This window comes from Heterocephalus glaber, unplaced genomic scaffold, assembly GCF_053883595.1.
Source record: "Heterocephalus glaber isolate CG9 unplaced genomic scaffold, H.glaber_assembly_v1.0 deba00000621, whole genome shotgun sequence".
In the NCBI taxonomy this organism is placed as follows: Eukaryota; Metazoa; Chordata; class Mammalia; order Rodentia; family Bathyergidae; genus Heterocephalus; species Heterocephalus glaber.
The window spans coordinates 2,362,482-2,382,096 of record NW_028258153.1 but is presented as its reverse complement, the minus strand read 5'-3'; the positions used below and the strand labels follow the sequence as shown (position 1 = coordinate 2,382,096).

The following is a 19,615-nucleotide window of genomic DNA, read 5'->3' as shown; positions in this document are numbered from 1 at the left end:
TGTCTTTTTTTCCCCAGTATTGGGGATTAAACCCAGAGCCTTCACACTGAGCTACATCTCCACCCTTTTTCAATTATTCTGAGTTAGGATCTCACTAAGATACCCAGGCCGGGCTGGAACTTGCAATCCTCCTGCCTCAGCCTACTTACTAGAGTGCTGGGATTACAGATATGTACCACATGCCTGCCATACAGTCTTCTTAACAATGTGTAGTAGTTATGGTCATAGTGGCCTCTATCTTATTCCTTACTTTAGTGGAAATTGTTTTTGAATATGATTCCTGTTGGTTTCTGATAAATACATTTTTTGAAAACATGTTCATGATGGGGCTGTATATAATTTGTATGTTTTGCTGCTGGGCAGCTCTTATTTGATGAAATAAATCTGTCGAATTAATATTTATATTTGGTCAGTAATTGTTAAAATTCAAGCAACTAACTATATTCAGTCCATTTATAGATGTTTTGGTTAATTTTATTAGTAAAAAGACTGATAAAAGAGATTAGATCCATTTGTACCAACCACCAGTGGTATGAGCTGCCCTACAGGATAGTCAGGCACTGGTAGCTTAAGCCTGCAGAATGTGTTAAAGTGGAGGAAATTGTCTTTTGTTTTTTTTGTAAGTAGCTTCTTTTAAAGTCCATTGTCATTTACTTTTCTTAAAAAAAAAGTATGTGCATGTATGACTGACATGATCACACCTGTTGAAAGTCCTCATGGAGAAGCAGCTTTGTACTTGGAAAAAAACATGCCGGAATGTGACATGTTCTTTTTTAACTCTACTGCATGAGATCAGCTACTATTTGGCATAATTTTTTTCTCATTCACTTGGGGTTGTCCTGTGTGGTATATCATATTTTGGAATCATACTCACTGTTGTAAAATAGATGACAAAACCTCAGTTCTGCCTTAAACAAAATTGTCTTTAAGAACTTTTATCAAGGGACTTTAGAGCAATTTCTTAGCAAAACTGTGTTTGTGGAATGTAAATTTTCTGAGTCTTCGCATATCTGAAAGTTTCTTTGTTCTTCTTGCACTTGATTGTAGGTTAAAATGAATTTCCCTCAGAATTTTAAGGTGTTGTTAGCTGCCTAGCTTCCTGTGTTACTGAGACATCTGATGCCAGTGTGAGCTCACTCTTCTATGGGAGTGGGGACCATACACCCTGGTTTGTCTGGCATACCCCCAAATTGCACGTTTTATTAATAGTACCTTGTTTTACTCTGAGAAGTATCCTCATTTGTTGATCAGTTACATAATCAAATTATTTGTAGATGACCTGTTTTTGTTGGTAGTGGTACCTGACATTGAACCCAGGGCCTTCATTCACCTTGAGCTGCATGCATGCATGCATCCATTCATTTATTCATTTATTTATTTGGTACTGGGGATCGAACTCAGGGCTTCATGCTTGCCAGACACTGTGACACTGCGTCACTGAGCTAAATCCCCAGCCGTTGAGCTAAATCCCAAGCCCTATTTTCTTAATATTTATTTTAAGACAACGTCTCACTGCGTTGCTATGTTGCCCAGGCTAGGTGCAAAGTTGTGATTCTCCTGGCTCAGCCTCCCAGAGTGCTAGTATTACAGACATACACCAGTGCACCTGGTTTGTAGGTGACCTGCTTTTTGTGTTTTTTGGGGAAGCTTTTAGGACATTCTTGTATTTTGAGCTCTAAGAATTTAGTAGGCGTGTTGAAGTCATTTATCTCTAAGTCTAAAGAGTAATGCCTGTCAGCTCTGGGGTATTTGGCAGAATGCTTCAGTTATTTTTGCCTCTTTATTCTCTCTTCTTGGAACTTCTTGTAGTGGCACTTGAATTAATTTGACATCTTATTTTTGAAAGTAAGAGTAAAATTCTTTGTTTGCTCTACTTCTTTGTTTTTGCCTTTCTGGGAAGTAGTTTCAATATTTTTCTGATACTTGTAATGACTTGTAAATTTTAAGTGCTATTGTTAATTTCCAAGAGTTTTCTTCTGTTTTCCTTCTATAGAGCATTTTGATCTTAGTTCATAGATGTTATAGCCTCTTTTTAGTCGAGACTATTACTGAACATGTCCATGTTTAGAATTTCTGTTTCCCTGCTGTATTTTCATTGAGGTTCCTCCTCCCTTCTTCTGTTTGTTTCTTTTATAGAGATAGTTTTCTCAACTGTCTGGTTATCCAGAACTCCTAGCTTTTATCTGGGTGTTTTATTTCTGAAATGACTTTCCTGTTTCTAGTTTCTTTTTCCATCAGTTGTCAACATTGGCACCACATTTAACATTGTGAAACAAGTCTGATTTGTCTTTCTACAGAATTAAAAGTAGACTTTTCCGAGACCTGAACAATATCTCAGCCACATAGCACAGTGTACCTGTGCAGTGGCCGTGAGGGACTGCTTTTGCTTCTCAGGCTGTTCCATCAAACCACCAGATTCGTGGCTTCTCTTGCAGTAAAGGTAGGCCAAAAGTCTGAATCAGTGCTGCTGGGTTGAAATCTAGGTGTCAGCAGAGCCTTGCCCCTGCTGGGGGATCTAGGGAAGGATCCATCTCTTGCCTTTTCCAGTTTCTAGCGCCTGCTGGTGTTCTGTGTATCAGTTCAGTCTTAGGGCAGCATCTTCAAATCTCTTTGTTTTCTCTTCACATTATCTCCTCTGCATGTGTCAAATCTCCCTCTGCCACTCTCTTATAAGGATACTTGTGTGATGGTATTTAGGGGTCATTGGATAATCTAGGATCATTTTCCTTTCACACAGTCCTTAATCACATCTGCAAAGATCCTTTAAATAAGGTAACATTTGCAGGTTCCAAAGATGAGAGCCTGATACCTTTGAGGTCATTTATTTGCCTTACAGTATGTATTTAGGGTTTTCTATAATTTCCCTTTTGGTTGTTTATATACCTGTGTTTTTGCAGGTACTACTATTACTGCCTGTAGTTCGTGTTCTGCTTAGACAAAAATGATGTGCATCTACTTTGCTCATAGTGACTTCCTTGAGCTGCTCTTCCTCTCAGATATGAATGCATTTATTTGTGTTTATCGTGCTATCTTTGTGCTTACCTAACAGTATTAGAGAATTTACATGGTAAAACTCTTTTTTTCTTGTTAGCCTTTATTTACACTGGACTACAAACCTACTGAGTGTACTGTGGTCTTTCTCAGAGTGAGAGGCATCAGGTTAGGAGATGTTATTTAGTAAATATTTGTTGAAGAGATTTCTTAACATTTATTGAGGGCCACTGAAATGCTGAGGCTTGTCACGGTGGACCATTTAACTAACAAAACAAAGTAGGCCACATGTGTGCCAGACTTTCTCCAGGGCAAATTTCTTAAGAAGGATTTGCTAAGTTACAGGAATTTACAATTCATCTTTTTCTAGGTCCTGCCAAATTGCCCTTTAAACTGGCCGTACTTCCCCTAAAATGCCAGGAGCTATTCTGTTCCTGTATCCTTGCCAATACTTGGGATGTTTCTCATTAAAAAAAAATCTGATGGCAGAAATTATACTGTTTTGTGTTTTCTTGATAACTAGTGGGGTTGGCGATTTTTTCATAGTCAATGAACATGTGGATTTTTCTGTGAATTTTCTGTTAATACCTATATATCTCTATTTTATAAACAGACTTTCACTATGTATAATATTAATAATCATTGTTCTTTACGGTAACGATCATGAGTAAATTCAGTTTTGTAGCATACTTTCATCTTTTTGAGGTTTGGATATGCCTTGTTTTTAACAGATTGATTTTTTTTAGAGCAGTTTTAGGCTTATAGCAAAACTGAGAGGAAGCTAGATTTCTCATGTGCTCTGCTCCAGCTCATGGCTTCCCCCATTATCGCAGTCCCCACCAGTGGTTCATTTCTTATAGTTGATCAGCCTACGTAATATAGCGTCTTCATCCAGAGTCCATAATTTGCATTAGTGTTCACTGTATTGGTGGTGTACATTCCATGGATTTGAACAAATACGTAATGCATGTGTCTACCATTGTAATAGCACACAGCATATTTCACTGTGGATCGCCTGTTCATCTCCCCGTATCTCCTAACCCTTGGGAAACACTAATTCTTTCACCTCCATAGGTTTGCCTCTTCCTCAGTGCCATGTAGTTGAAGTCATGTAGTATGTAGCCTTTCATATTTGCTTCTTTCATTTAATAAATACATTCATGTTTCCTCCATATTTTTTCAAGGCTTTATATATAGATGCTTTCTTTTTAGCGCTGAACTCTGTTGTGTGGAGCTCAGGTTATACATTCTTCTACTGAAGGATGTCTTTGTTGCCTCTAAGTTTTGGCAACTACAGATTAAGCTGCTGTGAGCATTTATGTTTAGATTTTTATGTGGGTGTATTTTTCACTTCTTTTGGGTGCATAACAGTGAGCATGGTTGCTGGGTCATGCATTAAGAGTATGTTTAGTCTTACTGCCTAGTTTTCTTCCAAAGTGGCTGTACCATTTTGCATTCTTGGCACTGGTGAATGAGAGTTTCAGTTGCTCTTCATATTTGCCAGTATTTGTTATTGTTAGTATTATGGCTTTTTGCTGTTCTGATGGTTGTATAGTGAGTGTACAATACTTTTTTGGGAAAAGATTACATGATAAAATATCATTTGCTAGTGTGATTGTGTTTCCAGAAAAACTTGAGAAATTTTCATTTGGATTTTGACTTCAAGGAAAAGTTGATATTTGGCTTTGACTAACTACATCATAAATAATCCTTTGTTTCTGTGTTCATTTTGACAGGTATTGATCCAAAGAAGCATTTTTGAAGGCACTAGTACTTCCTACCATTGTCAACTGGTAAAATATTTGATTTTTTAAATTTACAAATATTTCTTTAAGCATAAAATGTATTATGTTAAAACCAATTATGGACCAGGTGTAGTGGCACATACCTGTAGTTCCAGCACTTGGGAGGCTGAGGCAGGAGGATCACCATGAGTTTAAGGCCAGCCTGGACTACATAGCCAATTATGGTTAAATTGACAAAAATTTTGAAATTTCTTCCCATTTTCTTATAGAATTATGAGTTATGAGAAGACATTTTCATACTTATTTTAATTCCATACCAACCTGTTGAGCATTAAACCATGTTGTTTAATAGTATTGTCTACCTTCTTCTCCTCAGTTTGGATTTTGAGTATCTGTATAAGGGATTAGAGCTCAGTAGCTTCTTTATTTTATAAAGTCTAATTGGACTGTTAACAGTTGTCATGAGGCATAAAAAAATGTATCACAGTTTTTTCTTTCCTTGTTTTGCGTCTGAAATGAATTAGAGTTTGTACAATTTTAGGGCAAGAATTTTATGATCAAGTGACCTGAAGGTTTTTAGCATTCTATGAAGTAGAAGTAAAATTGGATAGGACCATTAGAAGGAACAACACATGTTGGTAAACATGTTCGCGCACGCGCGCGCGCGCGCGTGTGTGTGTGTGTGTGTGTGTGACTGGGGACTGAATCCAGGCTCTTCACACTTGAGTGACATACCCATCCCTTTTTAAAATCTTCAAATTCTGAGACAGGGCTTGCTAAGTCGCTAAATTGCCCAGGTTGTGTTCAAACTTGTGATCCTGCTCCCTCGAATTCCAGATTGCTGGGATTACAGATATGTATTACCTCATCTGGCTGACATATCCTTCAAGGATAGAAAAGCATTCAATGAACATTTTATCCATTAGAGTTATAATTGTTGACGTTTATCTTTTGTTTCAGAAAATTATTTCAAAATCTTTGTCCATATTAGTTACAATTTATTAATTTTTACATTATTGACTAATCTTTAAAAAAATTAAGACAGTATGTTTATTGTTGAAAACTGCACAGTGTAGGAGTGTATGAGTAAGTGGGGAACTTCTTAGTTCCTCTGGTTCTTTTGTTAAGGATTACCCCTCCCTTAACAATATGCAGTGTGCTCTTCCTTTGCAAGCTTTTTGCATGGATACCTAAGATTGACTGATTATTTATTTATGTATACTTTGTGATACTGTGGATCGAACCCAGAACCTTTGCACTGAGCTACATCCTCAGCCCCGCCCCCCTTAACATTTTGAGAAAGGGTCTTACTGAATCACTAAGTTGACCAGGTTGGGCTCAAACTTGCCGAAGCCTCCCAGAGTGCTGACAGGTGTGTGCCACCACACCTGGCTAAGATTACCTTCTTTTAATGAAGCAGATGTCCATGATTTTACTAATTCATATTTATTTTATAGAGTAGACTTTTTTTCAGTTTCTTTCTTTTTTTTTTTTTTTTTTGGTACCGGGGATCGAACTCGGGACCTTGCACTTGCAAGGCAGGTGCCGGAACCACTGAGCTAAATCCCCAGCCCTTTTTTTAGTTTTTTAAGAGTAGACAAGTTTTGATGGCTGTCAGGACTTGATGGCTTATTAGAATTGTATTTTGCATTCAGTTGGGAGCAGAAAGTGTTGTCTATATGTATAGCACTGCACTAGAGAAATTTTTAGAATATTTTTATTTTTTATATCAGTGACTGTATTGTAGTGTGGAAGGAGATGGGAACAACAGCAAATTTTGTTTAACAGGAAGATAAATCTTAGAGTTGATCCAAATATTTCTCATAGTTACTTATGGTGGGTCCCTTTCCCTCTTGTTTTCTTTTTAAAAATTAATCTGGTTTTTGAATACTGAAAGTTGCAAAAGCCAGAAAATAGTACACCACACAAGAATAGAGAGGAAAAATAACTATCTTACTTGCTTCGATTTTGAAACATGTTTTTTAGGAAAAGCTTTAGTAATAAAATAATTAAAATTTATGGGAAAAGAGAACATATTATATAAAGAGTTTAAAAAGTAAAAAGCAAATAATATTGTATGGATAAAAATTAGACCAGGTTTTGATTAAGAAAGTAATTGCATATTTTGAAAATTTATTATTTTTTATTATTCTCTTGTAGTGCTGAGGATTAAACCCAGGGCTTCAAGTGTGTTAGTTGAGCACTTCACCTCAGAGCTATCCCTTTTGCCCTTGATTACGTATTTAAACCTTGTTCTTGGCTATTGAACTGTTAGTACAAATGAAGGTGTTATATTGTTAGTCATGGTGCAGATTGTTTATTTCGTAGTTTTATTTTGTCTTTTCTTAATTTTGTTTTTTAACTGATTTACCCAGGATATAGTTAAACTAGGAGGAAAAGCTAAGGAAACAACTTGAGGAATCTTAGGAAACTATATGTAAACCACTGAAATAAAAAGAAGAGTATTTTGGATAGACAGATTACAAAATTATTCTAACACGATTGTAAGTTTTACTGATAGTGGAACAAGCATTTTATTTTGCTATTTTTTTAATGGCACACTCATTTTTATTCTTTTACTGTACTGGGGTTCAAACCCAAGGCCTGGTGCATGCTAAGCACACACTCTATCACAGAGCTACATTCGCAGTCCATGTGGCATATTTTAAGGATGTAAACAATTTATTTTTATTTATTGAATGATTTTAATTGTTTTTAGATGCACATAATAACATTTCATCATAGGGAATTTGTACCTGTACATGATATATCTTATTCTCTTTTTCTCATTCCTCCTCCCTCCCATCAACCCTTCTTCTCCTCCTTATTTACAAAAGCTTTGTTTTCATTTTTTTCCTGACCCTCCCTACCCTCTTTTTTCTTTTCTCATTTTCAAATTTTCTTCCCATTTCTCAGTATCTATTATACATTTTGGTCCTTATTTACACTTTCAGTTTCTCACACCAGAGAATGCAATATTTACACGTATGTGTCCAATTCATTTCCCTTAAGAGTGTGGTCTCAAGATTCATCCATTTAGCTTCTTTATGGCAGAGTAGTACTCCATTGTGAGAAAAAAACCCCCCACATCTTTATCCAGTCTCCAGTTGATGGGGATTTGGGCTGTTTCCAAGATTTAGCTATTACAAACTGTGCTACTATAAACATGGGAGTGCATATATTGCTGTGGTATGAGGCTTTTCATTTTTTCAAGAAGATACCAAGAATGAGAATAGCTGGGTCAAATGGAGCCTCTAGTTTTGGTATTTTGAGGAATCTTCACACTGATTTCCACAGTGGTTGCCCCAGTCTACACTCCCACCAACAGTGGAGAAGGGTCCTTTTTCCCCACAGCATCCCCCAGCATTCATTTTTGGTTGATTTCTGGATAATAGCCATCCTTTCTGGAGTGCAGTGGAATTTCAGTGTTGTTTTAATTTGCATCTCTCACATGACCACTGATTTGAAAGTTTTTTTCATATATTTATTTGCTATTTCTACTTTTTTTTATCTGAGAAATGTCTTTTCATTTTCTATCCATTTTTGGACTTGGTCTTTAAATTTGGTGGGGGGGGGTCTAATTTTTTTGAATTCTTTATATATTCTAGATATTAGTTGTTTGAGAAACAGCTGGTAAAAATATTTCCCACCCTATGGGTTCTCTTCACTCTGTTGGTGGTTTCTTTTTTTTTTTTTTTTTAATTAAAAAGCTTTTTAATAAGATGAGATCCCAGTTGTTGATTCCTTGTTATATTTCCTGTGTGATTGGGGTTTGTTCATAAAGTCTGCCTACACCAGTGTCTTCAAGAGTTCTACCTATTCTATCCTCCAGCAGATTTAGTGTTTCTATTTTAATATTTAGATCTTTGATCCATTTTGATTTTTAGTTGAGTACATAGTGAGAGATGTGGATCAAGGTTCGATTTTTGGTATGTGGAAAGCCAGTTTTAACAGCATCATTTATTTTATTATTTTTTTAAAATTTAATTTTCTTGGTACATTTTAGGTATACAATATAATGACATTCATCATTGGAAATTTGCACCTTTACATACATAATCTCTCTTGGTTCTTACTTTTTTCCCCCTTCCCCTTCAACCCCTCCATTCCTCCCTATTTACAAAGACTTTGTTTCCATTTTTCCATTTTCTCATATCAGTTCCATTCCCTTCTTTCCTTTCCCCTACCCCTCCCACTTCCCCTTCCCCTTTGCCCCCTTTCTTCCTATTTCACATTATCTATTATATGTTTTAGTCCTTATTTACACTTTGAGTTTCTCACACTAGAGATACTATTTGGTATTTACACATGTGTGTCCTATTGATTTCACTTAAGAGTATCGCCTCAATGTGCATCCATTTAGCTATAAATATCTCTAATTTCTCGTTTTTTATGGATGAGTAGTGCTCCATTTTATAAAAAAAATCACATTTTCTTTATCCAGTCTCCAGTTGATGGGCATTTGGGCTGTTTCCAAGTTTTAGCTATTACAAACTGTGCTGCTACGAACATGAGTGCACGTATATCACTGTGGTATGATTCTTTTAATTCTTTGGGGAAGATCCCCAGCATGGGAATAGCTGGGTCAAATGGGACTTTCAGTCCTAGTTCTTTGAGGTATCTCCATACTGATTTCCACAGTGGTTGCACCAGTCGACACTCCCACCAGCAGTGGAGCAGTGTTGATTTCATGATAGCCATTCTTTCTGGAGTGAGTTGGAATCTCAGTGTTTTCATTTGCATCTCTCAAATGACCAGGGATGTTGAACATTTTTTCATATGTTTATTTGCTATTTCTACTTCTTTGTCTGAGAAATGTCTGTTCATTTCAGATGCCCATTTTGGATTGGGTCTTTAAATTTGGGAGGTCTGATTTTTTTTAAGTTCTTTATAGATTCTAGAGAGTAGACCTTTGACTGAGGGACAGCTGGTGAAAATTTTTTCCCGCATTGTGGGTTGTCTCTTCACACTGTTGGTGGTTTCTCTTGCTGTGCAGAAGCTTTTTAGTAAGAAGAGATCCCACTTGTTGATCGTTTGTACTAGTTCATGGGCAACTGAGGTTTGTTTATAAAATCTTTTCCTACATCAATGTCTTCAAGAGTTCTACCTAACCTCTGTTCCAGGTTCAGTGTTTCTGTTTCAATATTTAGATCTTTAATCCATTTCAATTTTAGTTTAGTAGATGGTGAGAGATATAGGTCTAGTTTTAATCTTTGGCAAGTTGAAACCCAATTTTTCCAGCACCATTTATTGAAGAGGCTGTCTTTCCTCCAGAGAGGATGTTTGGTTCCTTTGTCAAAGATGAGGTGGCTGAGTGTTTCTGGAGTTGTTTCTACATCTTCTAATCTGTTTCACTGGTCCTCCAGTCTCTTTGCCAGTACCATGCTGTTTTTATCACAGTAGCTTTGTAGTATAGTTTCAGGTTGGGGGTTATTGTGATACCCCTGCTGTATCTCTGTTTTCTAGAATTGCTTTAGCTATTCTAGGTCTCTTCTTGTTCCAAATGAAGTTTTGGATTGTTTTCTCAAGGTCCGTGAAGTACCCAGCATCATTTATTAAAGAGGCTATCTTTCAGTGCAGTCTGATTTTGTGGGTTTATTTTATTGTTGTTGTTGTTGTTTTGCCAGTACCATGCTGTTTTTAATCACTGTAGCTTTTTTACTGTAACTTCAGTTTGGTAATTGTGATGCCCACTGCCTGGCCCATGTTGCCTAGAATTGCTTTTGCTATTCTAGGTCTCTTTTGGTTCCTAATGAATTATTTTAGGACTGCTTTCTCTAGTTCTGTGAGGTATGCTTTTGAATTTTGATTGGGATTGCATTAAATTTGTAGAACAGTTTTGGAAGTATAGTCATTTTCACTATATTGATTCTTCCTACCCAAGAACAAGGGATATCTTTCCATTTTCTGATATCCTCTTTGATCTCCTTTTTTAAAGTACTGTAGTTTTCAATGTAAAGGTCTTTGCTTCCTTAGATTGATTCCTAGGTATTTCATTTTTTGGGGGGTGCTGTTGTGCTAAATTCTTTCCCAGTGAGCTTGTTATTTGTGTACAGCAATGCTATTGATCTTTGAGTGTTAACTTTGTATCCAGGTATACTACTCAATTTAGTTAATAAATCTACAGGTCTTTTGGTGACATTTTTGCGGTCTTATATGTAGAGTGTCATGTCATCCATGATAATGATAATTTAATTACTTCTTTCCTACCCTTATTCCTTTATTTCTTTCTCTTGTCTAATTGTTCTCGCTAATGTTTCCAGAACTATATTGAATAAAGTGGTGGCAGTGGACATCCTTACCTTGTTCCTGATTTTAAAGTGAGAGCTTTCAGTTTTTGTCCATTTAGTATGGCTTATTGGTTTGTTATAGATGGCTTTTATCAAATTGAGATAAAGACCATCTATTGTAATTTCTGTAGGGTTTTTATCATGAGTAGATGTTGGACTTTGTCAAATGCTTTTTCTGCATCAATTGAGGTGATCATAATGGTTTTTTCCTTGGCTCTCTTAATATGGTATATTAATTTATTGATTTGCATATGTTGAACCATCCCTGCAATCCTGAGATGAATCCTACTTAATCATGGTGTAAAATCTTCTTGATGATTTGCTGCATTCAGTTTGCCAATATCTTATTGAGGATTTTTACATCTGTGTTCATTAGGGAGATTGGCCTATAGTTCTCTTTTTTTGGTTGGATCCTTCTTGGGTTTTGGTATCAGGGTGATGCCTGCTTCCAGGAATGAATTTGGGAGTATTGCTTCCCTTTCAATTTCATCAGAGTTTGAGAAGTAGTGGCCTTAGGTCTTCTCTAAATTTCTTGTAGAATTCAGCAGTGAATCTGTCAGGACCTTTATAGGTATGTTTTTAATTACATCTTCAATTTCATTGACCGATACTGGTTTATTTAGATTTTTTATATCTTCTTGATTCAGCTTAGGTAATTAATATATATTTAGGAATCTGTATTTCTTCTCTGTTTTCCATTTTATTAGAATACAGGTTCTTGAATTAGATATTGATGATCTTCTGGATTTCTGCAGGATCTGTTGTGATTTCACTCTTTTCCTTCCTAATTACATGGTTTTTGAGTCTTGTCTTTCCTTTCTTTGATAAGGTTGACTGAAGGCTTGTCAGTTTTATTTAATCTTTTGAAGAACCAACTCTTTGATTTCATTCATTCTTTGTATTATTTTCTTAGTCTCCTTTGTATTAATTCTGCTCTTATCTTTATAATTTCCTCCCTAGTATGAGCTTTGGGCTTGATTTGCTCATTTTTCTAGAAGCTTGAGGTTCAACATTAGGTTATTTAAGTTCACTCTGTTTTTGGAATTATATGGGAATTCACCACTATAAATAGCCATCGTAGTACTGCTTTCATTGTGGCCTGTAAATTCTAGTATGTTGTATTGGCATTATCATTTAATTATAGAAACTGTCTAATTTCTTTTTTAATTTATCTTTGATCCATTGATTTTCCAGGAGAGTGTTAATTTCCATGTGTTTATGAAGTTCTTGTGGTCTCTTTTGCCATTGATGCCTAATTTCATTTCACTGGTCTGATAATATATATGGGGTAATTTCAGTTCCTTTGCATTTACTTAAGTGTGTTCTGTGAGGTGGTTTGTGGTCTGTTTTGAGGAAGGTCTTGTGTTCAAATGAGAAGAATGTGTATTTTGGTGTGGGGTGGAATACTCTGTTGACATCTACTATAAGTTCATTTGTTCAGAAGTTTGGTTTAGTTCTGATATTTCTTTGTTGATTTTTTTGGTCTAGTTGATCTATTTGTGACAGTGGGGTATTGAGGTCCCTCATTACAGTCACATTAGTGCTTATTTGATTTTTTTAATGTCTTTTATTTAATATTTGTTTTATATAGTTGGGTACGCTAATATTTGGTGCATATATATTTGTGGTGGTTATGTTTTTCTCTTGGATTGTTCCCTTTATAAGAATGTAGTGACCTTCTTTGTCTCTCCTTAATCAGTCTTGGCTTAAAGTCCACTTTGTCTGCAAATAGAATAGCTACCCCTGCTTTTTTCCAGGTTCCTGTCACTTGGAGTATTGTTTTCCATCCTTTGACTTTCAGTCTGTGAATCTCTTTTTGAATTAAACGTGTTTCTTATATGTGGCATATTGTTGGATCTTGCTTCTTGATCCATTCTGCCAGTCTGTTTCTTTTCATGGGTGAATTCAGACCATTTATGTTGATGCTTATAACTGATATGTATTGACTTATCCTTATCAAGTTATTTTTATGTTGTTGGTTTCTCTTTTCCCCCTCTGTGTAATTGCTTGCCTTGCCTTGCCTGGTGGATTCATTTTATTGGATATCATGCACTTGTAGTCCTCATTATCTCTAGCATGTCCTCTAGAACATTTTGGAGCGCTGGTTTGGTGTCCATTAATTTTTTTAGATTAGTTTTGTAGGGTATATCAGTCTGGGTGGTTTTTTTTTTTAGGGCTTGGAATACTTCACCCCAAATTCTCTTTGACTTGAAGGTTTGTGTTGAAAAGTCTGCTGTGATTTTGATGGATTTTCTTTTATAGGTAGATTTGGCTTTTTTCTGAAACAGCTTTTGATTCTGTTTTTGTGTTGAACTTCTGTAATCTTGACTATTACATCCCTTAGCGTAGATTTTTTTGTTTTTTATTATGGCTAATTAGAGTTCTATGTGCCTCAGTTATCTGTATGTCAAATTCCTTTTCCCTTCCTGGGAAGTTTTCTGCCATTACTTCTATGAACACTTTTTTTAATGTCATTTGCGCTATCCCTTGCTTTTTCATTGTCTGATCAGTCTTATGTTATTCTTCTTTGTATCATCTAGCAGCTGTTGGATTGATTTTTTTGTGGTCTCTATTTTTAAGAAATCTTTCTTTTCAAGATTGCTAACCACAATCCTGTCTTCTGTATGTGATATTCTGTCCTCACTTTGTCTCACTGTGCAGCATATATTTTCAGTGGAATTTTTAATCTCCTGGATAGTGGTTTGAATCTGTTTCATGGATTCCATTTCTTTCCTATGATTGGTATTCATGGTTTCCATGATTTTCCTAAGTTCCTCTCTTGTTTTTTCTGTATCTACTCTGGAGTCACTAACCATGACTTTTGTTATGGTCACATCTGTGTAGTTATCTGAGAAATTATTTCTGATTGACTTCCAGAATTTCATCCATGTGGTTTGTTACTTGTACTGTTATAACTTTAGAGAGTATACAGTTGGATGGCTTTTGAATTATTCTACCTCATTGCTTCCTGGGTTTCCCTTTGGAGAGTTGGAAGTCTGGGTTTGCATCTTGCTTAACTGTCTTCTCATTCTATTTTTTTAGTTTAATTCTTGAGTTGATGCTTGTAAATTGATTATGGAAGGTTGCTACTATTGAGAACCCTTAGGAAATGACTACTTCTCAGAGATGTCTTCCAGGTGTAGTGGACTTTTGGGTTTTAAGTCTGTTGCAAGATCCTACCTCTTCAATTTATTGGGGTTGAGAAGTTGCTGCCTGTTTAGTCCAGCCCCTGGTTCTTTGGCACTGGCCTGTAATATTATGACCCTTAGGCAATCTCAGTCTTGGCACACCAGAAAGAACAACTTATTAGAACAATTGTGTCACCTTGACTTAAATAGTATAATCAGCAATAAGAATACCATCATAGGGGTCCAGGGATTTAGCTCAGTGGTTTCGCTGCCTGCTGCACAAGCGCAAGGATCCGAGTTCAATCTCTGGTACCAAAAAAAAAAAAAAGAATAGCATCATACACAGCCTAGAAAATGACAAACTGTGGTAACTATTAATCTGCCACCTTTAACCATATGAACTATATTTTTTGGTTATATAACGCAACCTAAAACAAACCAGAAAATGGTATACAGTAAATGTGATTCTATCCTCAGGGAAGAAAATTGGAAAGGGGTTGGGCAAAAAAAAAAAAAAAAAAGAGAAATAGATAAAGAGGAAGAGATTAGAAGCAAGGCTGGAGGACAGAGGAAGATTATGTAAACTTTGGGAAACTGATGAAGACAGGAGGGAAATAGAGAAAGAAGAAACAAAAACGAGAACAGAACAACAACAAAAACTAGATGCAGTGTTCATAAAGAGCAAGAGAAAAAAAGTCCACTTCAGGGTGTGTCTCTGCTCTCACTGGTAGAGTTGGCAGACAGAGCCCAGATACGTGTTGATTAATCTCAGCATGCCAGCCATAGATTTACAGCAAGGTAGTGGATAATCCCACCAATCCTGTACCTTTAGTTCCACCGAAGTTAAGATTGGTTTCTGGTTGTTCAGCTTGCAGAACTCTGTGTGCCTGCTGCCGGCTTGCACTTGGCTGCTAGACCTCCTACCGACTAGAACTTGATTGTGTCTCACCCAGGCACGGTCTCTCTCTGATTCTGTCCCCCACCACCTGCCTTGCTCTCTCCTTAACTACTGAAGTGTTTGTGGATATTTAGGGCTAGGTTGGAGAGACTGGCTGTTTATAGTATGATGTGGAACCTTTTCTCAGTAATTCCATTGATAATAAATATGGTGCAATGAGTCCCTCAGAGATATTAGAAGATTACAGGAGCCCAGTATACAAACTCCTGCTTGACTGAAAAAACAAAAGTTCATTTGCTGAATATGAAGAATTTTTCTTTAAAGTTATTTTAAATGATTTTGAACTAATATCTTTTTCTTTCTTGTAGATTCTTGTTGAAATCTGTTAATTCTACTTTTTGAACACTTATGAATAACCACGCATCTTCCAAACCATCTACCATGAAGCTAAAAGAGAGCATCAATCCTATTCTTTTATATTTCATACATTTTATAGTATCACTTTATACTATTTTAACTTATGTTCCATTTTATTTTTTGTCTGAGTCAAGACAAGAGAAATCAAACCGAATTAAAGCAAAGCCTGTAAATTCAAAACCTGATTCTGCATACAGATCTATTAATAGTTTGGATGGTTTGGCCTCAGTATTGTACCCTGGATGTGATACACTAGATAAAGTTTTTATGTATGCAAAAAACAAATTTAAGGACAAAAGACTCTTGGGAACACGTGAAATTTTAAACGAGGAAGATGAAGTACAACCAAATGGAAAAATTTTTAAAAAGGTAACATCTTTTCATTGGCTTTGAATTCCTTCTGAATAAATGTACTCTTAGCAGTGCAATGGTGATAAGGGACACACGCAGCCTGCTTCTGTTGGAGTTTGGTGTTGTTGCAGGAGACGGCACACCAGAAGGAGGCTCGACAGTGCTTGTCTGTCTCTGGATACAGCAGCACTCATGGGTCATCAGAAAGATACTGAGAGTGCCTCATGGTGTGGGGCTCTTCTGAACTTGGATGTCTCTCAGGGCTTGCAATACAGCATCTAGGCTAGTTGGGGTTCTCATAAGCACCCTGGTGTATGAGATGGATCCAGGTTTGGGGGTGTGATCTGCTGCTTCTGATTTTTATGTCATCTTTTTTAAAGACTTAAAATAACCCCATGAGTTAGTATTATTATCTCTATGGAGTACAGCATTGAGGGGTTAGGTAATTTACCCAAAGGTACTACAGCTTCCAAGTGGCGAAGTTAGGATGAAAACCCAGGCCTTCTGGCTCCAGAACTCATAGTCCTTAACTAATCAAAGCTTGCAGAGTTCTTGTGATATTTGGATGCGTGTATGTACATACACGAGCACATGTACATAATTTGCTTTAAACTCTTTGTGACACCTAGTGTAAATGCTCTGGCTTTTATTACGATATTACTGTTATCTAGGGTATTTGACGGAAAAAATTGTTCTACATTTAATGACTATCAGTGGAGTTGTGCTGCGCTATAAAGAACAGTAAGTTTAGGAATGGCAAGAAAACACGAATTTACATATGTGACTTTCTTATAAGTACCTTTTGGATCTCTGGTAGATAAAAGTTGAAGTAAATGTAGAAGGAGTACAGTGATCTATAGTTGGTTAATAATTTCGTTAGGTTATAGGTTTAATAGGCAAAGTTGTTTTCTTTCTACTTCCAGCTACCTCTTGACCCTTGCCTGCCTTTTTGTGTTGGCCATGAGGGAACACTCAAATCTTGGAGGAAACTCTAAATAATCACAACAATGGAATGAAAAACTCAGAGCTCTTCTTGTTACTAGAAAGCCAAAGAGGGAGGTGTTGCTTAACATCTTTAACAGCCTATTAAATTTGCTATTTACCGTAAAAATTCCTTGTCAGTTTTTTCAAACATAAAGGAGAGAGCAAACAAGTTGATGTCGTAATTCATGTAAACTAAGAACATTATAACTCATCAACACAATTGCTACATTTTCTCATTTTTAAAACCTTGGGTCTTACTTTGCTTGGAACTTCCCTAACTTATGCCTGTTGATCTTAGTAATAATACCTCATACAGCCCTGATTTGAATAAAGTTATGTAGTTACCTTGCTTTTTAAGGTATATTTTCTTACCAAAAAACTGAATTTTTTTCTACCCAATTAAGATTGGTATTGACATAATTTATATTAAAAATAAATCTTTAGGTCAGATCTGTGGTTTGGTTAATGTATATCTCTCCCGTTGGCTTTTCTTCCAAACTTGTTCCTCTCCCTGCCATTCTATTTGTAAAAGACAGATCATGTACCAAATTGCTCAAGCCAGAAAACCCAGGAGTCTCTGATCAAATGAAACTAGCTGTACTTTGTTGAAGAAGACAGGAACATGTGTAATTTTGAGATAGTTCTCTTCCAGATAGTGAAAGGGGCAAAAACATCCTAGTATTTAAAGAGGTTTGGTTCAGCTACATGAAAATTTGATCTTAAACTATCATCGTTCAGAGTCTTGAATGGTTAAGTATTTGTGTGCATTTATTTTATAATCTGTATGTTGTATTTTTTTTTTTTTGAGGTAAGAGACTATTATCAAAGCATGTAACTTTCTATGTCCCTGGAAAAAAATTATAAATTATTGAGATCCAGGCAGTCATATTCTGAGTGGTGACATTGATAATCATTCACATGTATGTTACACTTACCGTAGAATGAAAAATGTAGCCAGGTGTCAGAGAGGAGTGATCTTGAAAGTCATCTTAGTCCCCTTCCCAAGTTTACGGTGAGGAAAATGCTTAAAGATTCTGTGACAGTGATTTACATAACCATGCTGCCAGGAAAGTTGAACCTGCTTGACAGCGTGCACAGGGCTCAGGTGAGAATAGTTAAGGGCTGGAAGGCCAAGGATGTAAGTGATTTACTGATGATCAGAATAAAACAAGATATGGTAGTTGAATGTTCAGATGGACATGGCTTTTATTATTTTTAAAACCAGCATTTTGAAAAATGAGGCTGCTAGAGGAGGAGAGAGAGAACATTCCTTCAGGCTCAGAGTGGATTGAAGTTGTGGTTAATTTTACCATCCATCATTCCACATGTTTAGGAAAGAATTGCTGTGAGTGCCTTTAACAATCATGAACAAGACACACTTCGTTATTCTTGTGGATCTTCTGTTTGTGTGGGAGAGGAGAAACAATAAAAATGTTAACAGATATAAAAATGCAAGAAAATAAAGCAAATTGGTAATTGAGGAAAGCCTGTTGAGTAGATTACAGTTAGATTAAGGCCTAGACAATAAGAAAGAACCAGCTTTTTGAAGATGTGGATGAACTCAGTTGAGTGAGGTATTCAAGGGGCAATTGAAGAAGGTGCCTGTCTAATCCTACCTCAACCTGTCTGAAGAGCAGAAGAATGAAGTTGTGAGTCAGGGGCAGAGAGAGGGGCAGGGGAGAGGGAGAGAGAGGGAGAGAGGAAGGGGGAGAGGGGAGAGAGAGGGAGGGGGAGCGAGAGAGAATGACTTGATGCTTTAGGTTCCTTGGAGCTTACCAGGCCAGGGTGAGGTATTGGACTCCAGTGGCACTATAAAGGGATGTTTGGCCACTTGGTATGAGTTCAGGGGAAGATGGACTAGGACAACAGGAGTAGAGGTAGAGATAAATGGCTGGATCGAGGTTATATTTTGGAGATACAGTTGATAGAAATTGCGGGTGGATTTAGAAGTGAGCTGTGAAGATGAATGTCGTGGAGAGTTACTCCTGTTTTGAGTAGATCAAGGAGGTAGGGGGTGGGGTTAGTACCCTCTGCTGACATAGGAGTGACCAGGAGAAGAAAGGGGGAAGAAGGATGAATGGGAAGGTTGTTTTGGAGGTTGCTTAGTTTGATGTGACAGACATCTTAGTTGAGCAATCCGATAAAAAAAAATGTTGGTTCTCCATATGGCTGTGGTTCTCCATGACAGTTGGCTTTCCACATGGCAGTGTTTAGGACTAAAGGTAGAAATTTGGAAAGTTCTTTGAAGCAAAGTTGATTTTTTGAGAAGTACTCAACCATGTGGACTACAGAGTATGAGTAGAGATGTATGCAGGTATTAACTTTGATGTTAGGAAAATAAGGAAGTTTCTGTTTAAGTTCTAATTGCTCAATGAAGAAAGGGTGATGCATTCTCTTTTCAGTAGAAAAGAGAGACAAGGTTTCAAAGCTATTTCAGAAGGTGAGAAAATGAGTATCCTGTGAAATGTAATAAGATTATGGGGTGGGGATAACTTTGGTTCTAGGTTTAATAAACTTAGGTATTTTTATACAGCAGTGTTTAACAGTATAAACAGAAAATACATTAATGAGTTTAATTGTGGGTTGGACTGACTGCAGGTACAAAGTGACAAGGTTTGGACTAGAAACTTTACAGCACAAGTTAAGTAAAATTACAGAGCAAACAGGGTCCTCTAAGTGTAATCTTTCTGAGAAAGGTAATTAGAAGACTCAGTGGTTTAAAGATTAAAGTAAGAAAACTCAGATTTTAGCTGTTTTATTTTTATATACTGTATGAGTAAATGTTGCACTTAATCCAATTTGATTTCTGTT

General features: G+C 36.5%; 1 protein-coding gene across 4 annotated transcripts in view; it reads left to right on the top strand.

Moving 5' to 3' along the window:
* Positions 1 to 19,615, top strand: part of Acsl3 (acyl-CoA synthetase long chain family member 3) — a 63,311-nt gene that overhangs the window by 20,100 nt on the left and 23,596 nt on the right. For 3 of the 4 annotated variants that reach the window (XM_004864473.4, XM_087205990.1, XM_087205991.1), the window contains 2 exons: positions 4,728 to 4,784; positions 15,421 to 15,838. In XM_004864473.4, the coding sequence (XP_004864530.1) occupies positions 15,461 to 15,838 (378 nt within the window). In that variant the 5' untranslated portion in view covers positions 4,728 to 4,784; positions 15,421 to 15,460. The remainder of the gene's footprint in view (positions 1 to 4,727; positions 4,785 to 15,420; positions 15,839 to 19,615) is intronic. The other variant, XM_087205992.1, reaches the window with a different exon arrangement.